Source organism: Ochotona curzoniae, unplaced genomic scaffold, assembly GCF_017591425.1.
Source record: "Ochotona curzoniae isolate NIBS_2020 unplaced genomic scaffold, NIBS_Ocur_1.0 scaffold_4701, whole genome shotgun sequence".
Taxonomy (NCBI): Eukaryota; Metazoa; Chordata; class Mammalia; order Lagomorpha; family Ochotonidae; genus Ochotona; species Ochotona curzoniae.
In genome coordinates this window covers 75,132,487-75,145,061 of record NW_024467122.1, presented here as the reverse complement: position 1 = coordinate 75,145,061, position 12,575 = coordinate 75,132,487, and the positions used below count along the sequence as shown (strand labels likewise).

Here is a 12,575-nt window from a genome sequence, read left to right as displayed (position 1 = left end):
AGTATCAACTAACCACATCATCACAGTGACCCAAGATCTCAGAGCCACCCGGCTGGCTGGCATGGTTGACAGCCAAGCCTTGGCCTATGATACTTTCTATCAAGAGGAAGAGGAGTTGCAGACAAAAATATCTTCTCAGCATTTCAGCAGGAATCAGAAGTTCCTCCATGGCTTTCCTGAAATACAAAACGTTGATGATCTCATTCGACAGCAAAGTTCCTAACACAGTAAGTGTGCTGTGCTGGCCTGGACGTGGAGCCTGGGGGTCCCAGCGGTGTCACTAGTCTGAGGGAGCGTGACCCTTGAGGGCGAGGTTCCGGAAAGCTGGAAGAGCATCAGGACTGAGGTCACAGCACAGGCATACACACGCTGGGTCCACAGCCTCACAGAAGGCCAGGGAAATTGCATGGATGGCTTGACTCCAATGTGTTACCGAAAGGATGCCAATGGCTACTCATCATGAAGGAATTTTTGTTTCAGAAACTTAAACAAGTACTGTGGGATCTCCAAGAAATGTCTAAGGCAATTCTCTTATAAGCAATTAAAAAAAAAGTTCAAGAATACCATGAGCCTCCTGACAGTGCAAAATAAAACTCAGATGGAAAAGAACATGACAAAAGAGCCCCACTCTGATAAATAACATCAGGTTCCAGATTTCTCTTTGTTTCAAAATCAGGAGCCAGGAAACAATCCCCCAGGATCTGGCTCAGTACCATGAAAAAATGCTGGTTTTCCTGGGAAGCCAGAGAGGGCCTGAGGGGGCCTCCCAGTCTCGAGGAAGCTGAATGCTCGAAAATGAGCAGTTTCACAGGACGTCACCGCCTGGATCCTGCTGTTCTTTCAGAGGCAGAGTGAGTGTGTGTGCCCATCTGCTGGGTCCTCCCCCAAAAGGCCACAGCAGCCCTCGCCAGGACCCCAAGACAAGAACTTGATCCAGGGCCCCCAGGACAAGGACTTGATGACGCACCATCACGCCTCAATCCAGGCCCCCAGGACAGACTCGATGCAGCATCACGCTGCCTTGCAGAGCCTGCACTAGCTGGAGCTCAGGAGCCAGGAGCCAGAGCAAGGAACAGAGCCAGATATTCAGAAGTGGAACCTGAACCACCAGGCTGGACTCCTGCCCCCAACTCCTTTCCATCAGCTCAGATCCCCTTCTTTGGAGAGTCTGGGAGGAGCTGGGAGCCCTCCCTGGGAAGATGCCATACTAGCTGGCCATTCTGGGAGGTGGCAGTGAGGACTTCGGCCATCCCTAATGCCAAGCACCCCCTTTCAATAAGTCACTTCCTGGGGAGGACCTCTGTTAACCACTTCACAGAAGGTAACAACTAGGAAGAAGGGGTCAGAACAAGGAAGTGGGGACCTTGAGGAGGACCACCCACCAACAGGAGGCAGGACCAGGACCCTGCTCTGGGCCAGCAGCCCAGACAGAAAGGGAAGACATGGCCTGCAAGCACCCCAGGGCCCCAGTTCCCACGGCTCCCTATCAGTGCCGCCTTGCACAATCCCCAGCAGCCAGCTGGACTTGGCCACAGGCAACGGCCACCACCTCAGTGTGAAGTAGCCTCCCACACCTGTGCCACATCACTCTCACCCAACATTTTGTAATTTAAAACCCAAGGTAAAATGACCAACCAACTGACTTCACACAGAATGTAGGAGACTGGAGATTGGGGACAGGGTCTACCCAGCAAGGATTTGGGGGTGGGCTGGTCCCAGGAGCCTGCCTGTGGTGTCTGGGAGCCATGTCACTTTCCAGAAGTCTCCTTAGGCAAAACTGGTGTCTCTTGTGGAAGTGCCAGGTAGGCTTCCTACAAGTGGGGTCTTGAAAAAGTTCATAGAAAACATAGAGCATTAAAAAAAACTATGCATGGATTTCAAAATAAACATTTTTGCAACAAGCTAAACTCCTATTAGCTTATCACAACAAGAATGAAGAGAAATGAGCTGGACACACTAGGAGGGAGAAGATACGAGCTTGGAATAGGACCCCAGAGGAGACAGACACGAATTCTGCTGAGACAGAAACAGGAAGAAATGTCACATTGATGGTGAAGCTTGGATGGAATGGAGAAATTGGTGCCACTTTGTGAAAAGCTTATAGAGGCAAGGCCCTGAAGAAGTCAGCAGCTTGCAAATGGGGACAACTCCACTTAGGCAGTGATGATCGGATGCTGAAGTGGAACCACCCTCATGTATGTAGGAGAAAAAAAAAAAAAGTAACTGTGTCAGTGTCCTGAAGAGAAGTGCTATTCAATGCACAAATGATATCCAACACCAGGGGCGCCGCTCGCTCAGTGAGTGGCAGAAAAAGGCACAGCCTTTCAACAAGCAGGATCAAGACCTGAAGCACTTCTTCCCAGAGCCATGACAGGAGGAGAAAGCCTGGCTTTCCCAGTACCACCCTGAAGATAAAGCATAACCAAAGCAACGCTACCAAGCAATGGGGGTCACTATGGCAACAGAGTCCTGGGATACTCGCGATTTTTCCAAGAGCCATTGGACCATGGCATTCAATTAGAAGACTGTTTTGACGTCAATCAGAACTTCAGCAGAAAAGTGGCCAGGGGAGTCTTCCCCAGAGAGTCCTCTCCCATGACAACGCTCTTGCTCATCCCTCGTCTCATGAAAAACCATGAGGCATCCACTGTTTGGTCCAGATCTGGCTCCTTGCAACTCCTTTATCCTTCTTCATATGTAAAGATACGTAGGGCTGGAATTGTGGCATAGTTGGTTAAACCATTACCTGCAATGCCAGCATTCCAATATGGGCACTGGTTGGACTCCTGGCAGCTCTACTTCCAATCCAGCTGTCTGCTAATGCACCTGGGAAAGCAGCAGAACATGGCCCAAGCACTAGTGCCCCTGCACCCACATGGAAGACCCAGACGAAGCTTGAAGCTCCCGACTTCAGCCTGGCCCAGCCTCAGCTGTTGTGGCCATTTGGGGAATGAAGCACTTGAGAGATATTTTTCTCCCCCACCCCTCTGTTTCTCCATCTTTAAAAAAAGAAACTTTAGGAGCAGACATTTAGTAAAGAAGTTAAGATGTCCACATCCTATACTGGAGTACCCGGATTCAATCCTTGGCTCTGTCTCGTGAATCCAGCTTCCTGCTAACGTGCACCTTGGGAGGTACCAGGGATGGCTTAGTACCTGGATTCCTGCCACCCATAAGAGATATGTGGACTGAGTTCACATCTCCTGGTTTCAGCCTAGCCCAACCATGATTATGCAAGCATTTGGTGAATGAACCAACAGATGAGAGAACTATTTCTCTCTCTCTCTGCCTTTAGATAAATAAAATAAAAATTCACCCTCCCGAGAACACCAAAGATGCCAGGTGGTACTAATGCCCTCTAACTACTTCCTCCCAATGCTCATGGGTACCCCTAGCCACAGCCTCAAAAGCCAGTAAGGGAAGCAGAAACTTCACGGCTGACAGAGAACCTGGCCCCAAACCATCACCCTGCAGCATAGAAACTCAGAATGCAAAGAGGTCATGGCAGCTGCAAACCACAGGAGACGAGGTTGGTACTTCAACGGCCCACTCACTGCTTGGTGACTTCCAGCCTCTGTGCATCAGGGCCAGTCTTCCCTGCAGTGCCAGGAGAACGGTCACCCAGGACCTGGAGGACAGGCAGGACCCGCAATGCTGAGCAGACATGCAGAGCCTGACTTTCGCCTGACCCCCCCACACTGCACCTGTGACCTGCAGACAGAAGGTGTCTCTCCGACTTGGCATTCGAAAACCAGGTTCTGAGGGCAGAGATGGAAACAAGTCTGTGTGGCAGGTCAGCTGGGACAAAGCACAGGGTGAGCTGCAGGGTCCCCCAGAAAGCTCACAAAGTTACTCCCTCCTGGGGCTGGAGAGCAGGCCCCCAGAACAGCCAAGGACCCATGCTTCCACCTGGCAGGAGAAGGCCTTGGCAGAGGGACATGGGGATCTGGGGCACAGATGGCGGGGCTTAGAACACCAAGACGCTGCTCAGGCTATCTGGAGGTGCAGGCACCAGCGTCTTCACCAGCTGGCCAAGGGACTCACTTCCTTCCCTGGTGGCAGGGCAGGCTGCCCCCTCCCCTGTTCTTACTCTGGCCTGATACCCCTCAGGGTCACTCAAGCAGCTTCCCAGGGGGCCACAGGCAGCAGTAGGGCAGGGGTTTGCATAATCAAGGCCAGGGTGCAGGCATAGCCTACCCTGCACGTCTCAGAGAACTGGCAAGGGAAAAGGAAGTGCAGGCTGGCAGCCTGGAAACAATTCCCGTAATCCAAGATCAACATCTCTGATAGCACTGGCCTATCATCCAACATAACTGCACAAATGGATAAGTGCTGACCAGGAATGGGGTGGGGGAAGGGCCACAACCGAATGAAGTGTTTTACGTTCAGGATGCCCTATCCTTTTGCTCTCAGGCAAGACACCGGCCCTGCTCAGAGGCCCAACACCCTTGGGCCTCTAATGGCCAAGTGCTGCAGACAGGACCCTCTCCCAAGCAGGTTTTCACGGTGTTTGTTTGTTTGTTTGTTTGTTTTTAAGAGCCCTTGTAATCCCTTGATAATATCATTCTCTAACCTATCTCCAAAGTCTTAACATGGTATGGCTGTTTTTCAAATTAGTGGGAAAATGGGGCTGTTATATCTGCAGCAAGAAGCAGGATGCTGAGAGCACAGCAGATGCTCAAAGACATTCTCTAAATACATGAACACTGTAAGCAACCTTGCACCACAGGATATATTACAGCACGCACATTCTCTGCCTCTGCCTCCTCTGTCTCTCTCTCCCCCACATGGATATGAGGGTTCAAGGCACTCAGGTAGGCAACAAACACCTCCCAAACATCTGAGGGGTGGCAGGCATGTAGGCAGGTGGTGAGGGACATGAGAGCCACTCAGGAAACCCGACCCTCAGGGGCTGACCCCTGGGACACGGCCTCAGGGGCATGGAGGCTACTGGGCAGCCACAGTGTTCAAGATGGACCTGCCGGGAAGATCTTCAACTCTGTATTTCTCTACTTTCAAACCCATCTGTAGGATAAATTCTTCTATCCCTCAATATACAGATGAGACAATCCCAGATCACGACTTCATACAAATACTGCACGTGGCTGAACCATCAGTGCTACGGTGTGAACATCAGTGTCCCCTAAAATCCACACTCCCAGTGGGACAGCATGAAGAGATGGGCCTTCTAGGGATATGGAAAAGTCATGAATTAGGTCAGCCCCCTTCCACCAGAGGGAAGGTGCAGAGAGGCAGGCCCACCCCCTCCTTCAGTTGTGTCTCCTACACCCCTTTGGGCCAACTGGGTCCCACACACATCCTCATGGTGAAGGGCCTCTGCCCCAGCCATGTCCTCTCCATGCAACCTCCACTTCCCCTCCCCTGCTGTGGTTCACATGACTCAGCCCTCATAACACTGCGGCTCCACCTTCACTTCCCAGTGAGGTCGTCCCTAGCCTTCTAAGTGACCTACAGCTTAAGGGTTATGCCAATCCACAGCTCTTATTTGTTTTTTTGTACCACCTGTGAGCAAATAATAGCTGGAAATAAAATGCTTCATGTCAAAATTTGGATTTCGGGATCCATTTTACTGCACTGGAAGGCAGCCACACCCACCACGTAGGGAGTGGCAGATATTCCACCTGCAGTGCCAAGATTCACGGTCCAGCCTTTACTTGGGGTTTGCACCTACTATAGCAGCATCCTCGGAGTCCAGGCTGGCCGCACGACATGACACAACAAGAGACCAAAAAACATCTCATCGTCTGAAATCTTTGCACATGCTGGAGTTCTACAGGCTGACAGCTCACAACAAAAACCAAAGCTCCCTGCAGGCCCACCTTCTATTCACTCATTTGTTCGTTCAACATACATGTCCCTGGGTACCCAGTCTGGGCAGGCCCAGGCTGCTAGGACAGAAACGCCACATGGGCAGCTCAAGCACAGTCATGTACAGCTCACGGCTCAGATGTGTCCCTGGGGACACTCATGGTTTGCAAAGGGCTGCCTTTGCCACATTTCTCACAGGTAGAGAGAGAAGGGTCTCTTTCACAAAGGCCTGAATCCCACACACGAAGCTGGTGCCCCATGTGCTGGCACCACCTCCCAATCCCTGCCCGTTCTGAGTCAGGGCGTCAGCTTCTGGGGGGTGTGGTCCACAAACATTGGGGAGCTGAGCACACACACAGCATTCTTCTGGGGGCATGGAGCAGGTTGAAACCACCCCAGGTGAGGTCTACGTGCAAGGTAATAGGAGGTGGAAGGTCACTGCAGCACCCCAGGGTGGGGGAGGTGCTGCAGCTGCCTCACAGGAGCTTGCTAAGTAGGACACCAGGACAAACCAGAGGAAAGTTAAGTCCCTGGAATGTAAAGATGTAGACCACACCTCCGTGGAGCAGTACTTAACTGGGGCAGAGTGACATGACTGGAAGGCTGGCTCACCCCATCTAGCCTGCTCCTTACCCACCAGGCTGACCCAAGCTGCTAGGTAGCTCTCACAAAGCTGAAATCAGCTTTCCCACTCCAGAAAGTGCTTTCTTCCTACAACAGTGGTGTTAGAACAGGGGCGCATAGTGGTCTGTTTACACAGGACTAGGAAACCAACACACTTGTCCACGTGAGCACCGACTGACTATGCTAACCACAGCAGAGGGAGGCGAGTGCCACGTAGCTTGTTCCTGGGATGGGGCACAGGGCTGAAGAGAGGAGTCACATGCTCTCGCTCCCCCGAGGGCCAGCATGCTGGGGAATTGGGATTCCAGCTGGGGGACGGGACTCTGGCACTCCTACTTTGGGAGGCAACAGGTGGTCACCAAGTCAGTCAGTCCCTGCCACTCATGTGGGAGACACACACTGAGTTCCCCGTGTTCTGCTTCAGTCCAGTCCAGCAGCTGGTCCACCCACCTACACACACACACACACACACACACACACACACACACACACACTAAGGACCATTGCCCAGATCCTTGCAGCAACTCCCAAACCCCCAGTAACATGATCTCCAGAGGCTGGGAAAGAAGTCAGCAGTAAGAAAAAACTGTTCCTGGCACATGCTTACTGTGTGGGAAGGACAGAGACGGAATGTGGCAAGAGGACAAACCGCTATACCCCACTACCCCAATACAACCCACGGCTGAAGTGAGACAAGGAAGAGGCAAGCCCTGGGTACAGTGGTCAAGACAGGCTGGGATTCCTACAGCCCACAGCAGCACACCTGGGTTCAAGTCTCTGCTCCACTTCCACTTCCAGCTTCCCATTAACACAGATTCTGAGTGGCAGCAAGAGATGGAGTCCTGACTGCAGTGCCAGCTTCCAGCTTTGGCCTTGGCCCAGCATCAGCTGCTGGGGTCCCTGGGGTGTGAGCTTTGTCTGTCTGAACTGAAAAGACAGGGAGACACTTCACATTCTCAAGGCTCCTGGCTCTGGAGCCTCTGCTTCTGTGGGGTCCCTGCCCAGCCTGCTGACCTCAAAGCGGGACCCCTGATCAGACCCCAGAAGTTCCCTGCCCTGGCCTCAGAAGCCCCCTGCCCTGGCCTCAGAAACCCCCTACCCTGGCCCCTGGAACCTCCCTGCCCTGGCCTCAGAAGCCCCCTGCCCTGGCCTCAGAAGCCCTCTGTCCTGGCCCCTGAGCCTCCCTGATCTGGCCTCTGCTCCACATCTGTAAAACAGGCCCTGGACGCAATCCCTGAGTTCATGGAGAGAGCAGATGACCAAGAAATTCCGATATCGGCTTTCGCTAAGACTTCAGCAATAAAACACTGTGAAAAAGCCAAAAGAACCACAGCTTTGTGAGAAGCTGGACAGATGCTTTAAAACGAGAACCATCTCATAACGCAATACACACCAAGGATGGCCCTTTGCTTTGGAATCCCTCTGTGGGAAGATCCGGCATCTGTCGGTGACACACAGCCTGCTCAAGCTGGAGGGCACTGGGGTCTCTTCTGATGACAGTCTCCCACCTCTACTTCTGACTCTGGGGAGCTAGGCTGCCCCAGAGCGAAGGCAGAAAGCACTTGGGAATCAGCTCCTGGGTCTGAAAGGCAATCTTCACCTTTATTACCTACAATCTTGACTCCTTCAATGCAAAGAGAATGGCTACACACTGAAATCCAGCTTGCTGGAAACACGCCCTCTGCCAGCTCCAGGGAGTCTTGCCATGGTCTCCCTTGGCCCAGGCACCCTTGCTTACTCCAGGACTAATTGAGTTTTACACACACACACAAAATATATTTCCCATGCATATTCATGGGGGTCAGTGAATTTCATGTAGGCCAGTATTCCCACTCCTGGCCTCATGCAGAGGCTAACACATGGTTTGCAGAGGAGGAGGGTGGCTGGTGCTGAGGTGCAGTAATAACTTACTGGACACCACCTGCAGTGCCAGCATCCCACATGGACACCAGTTCAAGTCTCGGCTGCTCCACTTCCAACCCAGCTTCTTGCTGATGGTCTGGAAAAGCAGCAGAGGATAGTCTGAGTGCTTGGGCTCCCTCCACCATATGGAAGAACTGTAATAAAGCAAATCTTTAGATATTTCAGAAAACATTATATCTGAATCTGCAATAGGATGAGTAGAATAAGGTAGCAAACACTGGGGCATCCACCACCCACACAGAATAAAACACTGCAGAGGGCCCAATGCCACAGCCTGGTGGCTAAAGTCCCCATTTTGCAGGCACTGAGATCCCATATGGGCTCTAGGTCACCCAGCTCACCCTCTCACAGCCCTTCCTTTCCATCACAGGTGAGTACCCCATGGATCCAGGGCTCCAGGCCTGCCTGCAGATCCCGCCCCCAGGCCACACAGCATGCACTCTTAGGATCCCTAGTGCTGCCTTACATCACCTTAACTGCTCTCTGTCCATGACACAGACTCACAGGGAATCATTCTGCAGCTCCTTACTTCTTGCTCAGCCTGATGTCTGAAAGTCACCCACAAAGACAACAGCAGCTCTGGTTCCTTTCCGTTCACTACCATGCAATATTCCACTGCAGGGCCATGTCGCAACTCAGGACACGTCACAAGGATTCCACGTGGACTACTGTCTGTCATGCGGGTCTATACTACATGCCAGCCATTCTCACCCAATACCTTAGGATCAGGACCTTCCAACGAGGGAGTTCAGGACAGAGAGACTACGGAATGTGTCACACACGCCTAATGCAAGTTCAGGTTTGCCTGAAATTAATGCCAACTGCTTGTCCTTAGGCCTCAGGGTCTCTTAATCTCCGCTCCCCCCCCCCTTTTTTTTTTCTGGCCAAAAATTTAGTAAGAGAGCTCTACAGTCACTTGACAGAATGTGAAACAGGATGCCCTGTTTTCTTTCTTAATGAGCAATTCCACAGGAAATTCATCAGATTCAGGGGTGGTCCCCACATGCAAAGGAGAGGCCTCAGCATTAGCCGCCATTCCAAGAGTCGGCCCCCTGTTTACACACACACACACCAGCCCTAGGGGAACTGCCTCCAAGGAGCCAGCTGCACCCCACCAGACAGGATGAGGGGCGCGCAGGAGCACAGGAAATCAGACCCTGCGGCACACATTGGCAAAAGCTGAGAGCTCAGAGCTCCAAGACAGACTTGGGGGAGCCGCTCCAGCTGCTGCTGGCTCTGGGAACAGCCCCTGTACACAAAGGGGAGGGAGGGTGCTGGCTGGCTCCCCTCTCCACTTGGCCGGCTTGGAGACAGCCTAGAGCTTGCAATAAGGAAGAGAAGTCAGAGAGAAGAGCGAGGGTGGAGACACAGGAACAGCAGGGAGTAAGGCAGGGAGACAAGCCGCCTTGGGTCCGGGGTCCAGCAGCCAGCGTGCAGCAGGCAGGACAGCTTCTGGGAGACAAGGAGTGCAGCCCCCTGGGGACTCCCAAGGTCCCAGAAGAGCGTCCCCCGGCAAAGTTTTCACCCACCCTGTGCTTCGTTAAGGAAGATTCTAGGGGCCTCAAATGTGCAAAAGTGTTCCCAAGGTGCAAGCAAACTGTGCTGTGCTGCTGGCTGGGGGGCGTGGGGGGAAGGGGGTGGTATCCTGCAAGGGCTGCCAGGGTTGGGGGTGGGGGGACGGACACCTGCAAAAGCTCTCTCAGCTTCTAGCCCTGAGTGCAGGAACCTCCTGAAGCGGCTCAGGGCGTCACCTTCGATCCCGACACCCTTCCCAGACAGCTGCTACAGCTGCGCCCAGGACAGGGACAAGCCTACAGATAAAGGTGCCTGGGGAGGGTTGGGGGCTTGCACCGGGTCACGCACGGGAATGGGTGGCGGGGCCAGGAGGGCTGGAGAGCCGAGGTCAGGACGCGAGCTAGGAAGCCAGAGTGTGTGTGGGGAAGAAGTAAGGGGGGGGGGAGACAGGCTGGAAGGGTGGGGCGGCTGCAGCGCGCGTCCCTACCTTGAGCACCGTCACTGCTCCGGCGCTGTGCACCTGGAAGTGCGCGGGCGGCTCAGCGCCCGCCTCGGCCGCCTCGTCGGGGCCCTGGTAGCTGAAGCAGGCGTCGGCGATGTCCAGGTGGCCGAGGGGCAGCGCGTCCTGAGGGCTCTTGAAGTAGTAGAGGTAGCAGCGGCGCGCGTCGAACACGAACCAGCGGCTGCGGTAGCCGCGCAGAGGGCCCTTGCCCGACAGCTTCTGCAGGTAGCCGCACAGCCGCGCCGGCTCCCGCCCGCCGCCAGCGCCCGCACCGGGCTCCGCCGCCGCCAACGCCGCGCCCTCGCTGCCGCCAGCGCCGCCTTCCTCTGCCCGGGCCCCGGCTCCGGGCCCCAGCATCGCCCGTCCCCGCGCGCCCACAGCCTGTGCCCCCGCGCCTCCCCGCGCGCCGCCGCCGCTGCGCCCCCTCTCGTCGCCCCGCTCTCCGCACGGCCGCGGGCGCGCAAGGCCTCCTGGAACTTGTAGTCCCGCCCCCCAGGCCCGCCCACCCTCCGGGCGCTCTGGGCGGGAACTGCGGCGCCCACGGGTGGCTGAGGTGGGTGGGGGTGAGTAGGGGCGCAGTGTGGGACTCCGTGTGCTTTCTGTGTTATCTCACCTGAACCGTGCCCTTGTAGTCCGGCGAGGAAGGAGGAGACAGGTGATGTGGCAGGTGAGGGGGAACCGGGACATTCCAGGGCAGGTGGGCCTGAAGAAGTGACCGTGAGGCTTGGCTGAGGTGAAAGAAAGGCAGAAGAAAGGGCGGCAAGCGTGGCCTCAGCCAGAGAAGGAAAAGAAACTTGGATGCTACATCTCTGAGAGACCGAATCCGCTCCATTTCTTGCCCTTCTAGGTTGACACAGAAAAAAAAAATCCTCACAGAGGAAAAACCATCTTTCTGACCTGGACACGGAGTCGCATGGGTCATGGAGTGGCAGGGGGGTAGGGAAGAACAAGCTTTCATCACCCAGCCAACCAGCCAGCCACCTGCAGGCCGAGTGTCAGCTGCCACCTAGCAAGAGTGGCCACACCTTCACTGTGTGTCTACCCACAATGCAGAGAGCTCCCTTGTCACACTCGGGGATCTGTCTCCTGCCCCAGAGCTGTGTCACCACTGCTCCCTGGGAGTAGCCACGGTGGCCTATTAATGCGAAAAGGCTTGGCCAGGTGCTCGTGTGCAGCTGTCTGATTCCTTGGGCCACTGCTGCTGTCCTCCTGGACCAGCCACCTAGGGGGAGGGAAGGCCAGGGGACCGCGGCCCCCTTGGGACTCACCACCGGCCCCATGAGGGGCTGTGACCGGCTTGTCAGGTAGGAGTGTGATCTAGTGCTCTGGAAAGGGGAGGAACTGACGCAGGTGAGAGGTGAAGGGGCAGGTGCAGGAGAGGAAGTCCCCCGGGGAGAATGGTGAGGCTGCAGGGATCCCAGAGCAAACAGCCAGGCACTGTGGGGTTCCTGGTACGCGTGAGGAAGGCCAGCTTGAGAGAGGGGAGGGAAGAGGGCAGAGAATGTGGGCTTAGCCCACCTGGGCTAGGAACCAGAGCCGTTGATACCACCCCACCACCACCACCCTGCCCTGCCCCACTCGGAGCTGAGGTTTGTCTCCTGCATCTGTGCTGACCGCACCCAAAGGCTGCCAAGCCCCCTCCCGACCTCCTTTCAGAGGCCACAGTTCACACCGCAGCAAGCACCCATCCCAGAGCAAACGTGCATCTCTCTCTCTCTTTCTCTTTTTTTTTTTTTTTGCTTGTGTCAGAGGAGGGCGGGGGGGCAGCAGCTTGGTGTGCCTATATCCATATCCATGTTGGAGTCCCGGCTCTGCTTCCTGCTGATCTGTACTATAGGAGGCAGCGGTGATGGCTCATGTACTGGGCCCTGGCCCTCTCCCCAGGAGAACCTGGCTCCCAGCTTCAGCCTGGCCCAACCTTGGCTGTTGTGAGCATTTGAGAACTGAGCTAGCTGATAAATCTCTCTCCTCTGTCTCTTTGTGTGTTTGAGTGCCTGCCTTTCAAATAAATGAAACAGTTTAAGAAACTGTTAAAGGCGATGGTGGGAAGGGTCTGGCATGTTGGCTCAATTGGCTAATCCTCCACCTTCAGATGTCAGCATCCCACATGGGTGCTATTTCATGTCCTAGCCACTCCACTTCCTATCCAGCTCCCTGCTTATGGTCTGGGAAAACAATAGAG

At 54.7% G+C, this 12,575-nt stretch overlaps 1 protein-coding gene across 1 annotated transcript in view; it reads right to left on the bottom strand.

The window, feature by feature from the left end:
• Nucleotides 1–10,750, bottom strand: part of TBC1D2B (TBC1 domain family member 2B) — a 53,927-nt gene extending 43,177 nt beyond the window's left edge. Inside the window, exon 1 of the mRNA XM_040968467.1 lies at nucleotides 10,379–10,750. Within this exon, the coding sequence (XP_040824401.1) occupies nucleotides 10,379–10,750 (372 nt within the window). The remainder of the gene's footprint in view (nucleotides 1–10,378) is intronic.
• Nucleotides 10,751–12,575: the final 1,825 nt, after the last annotated feature.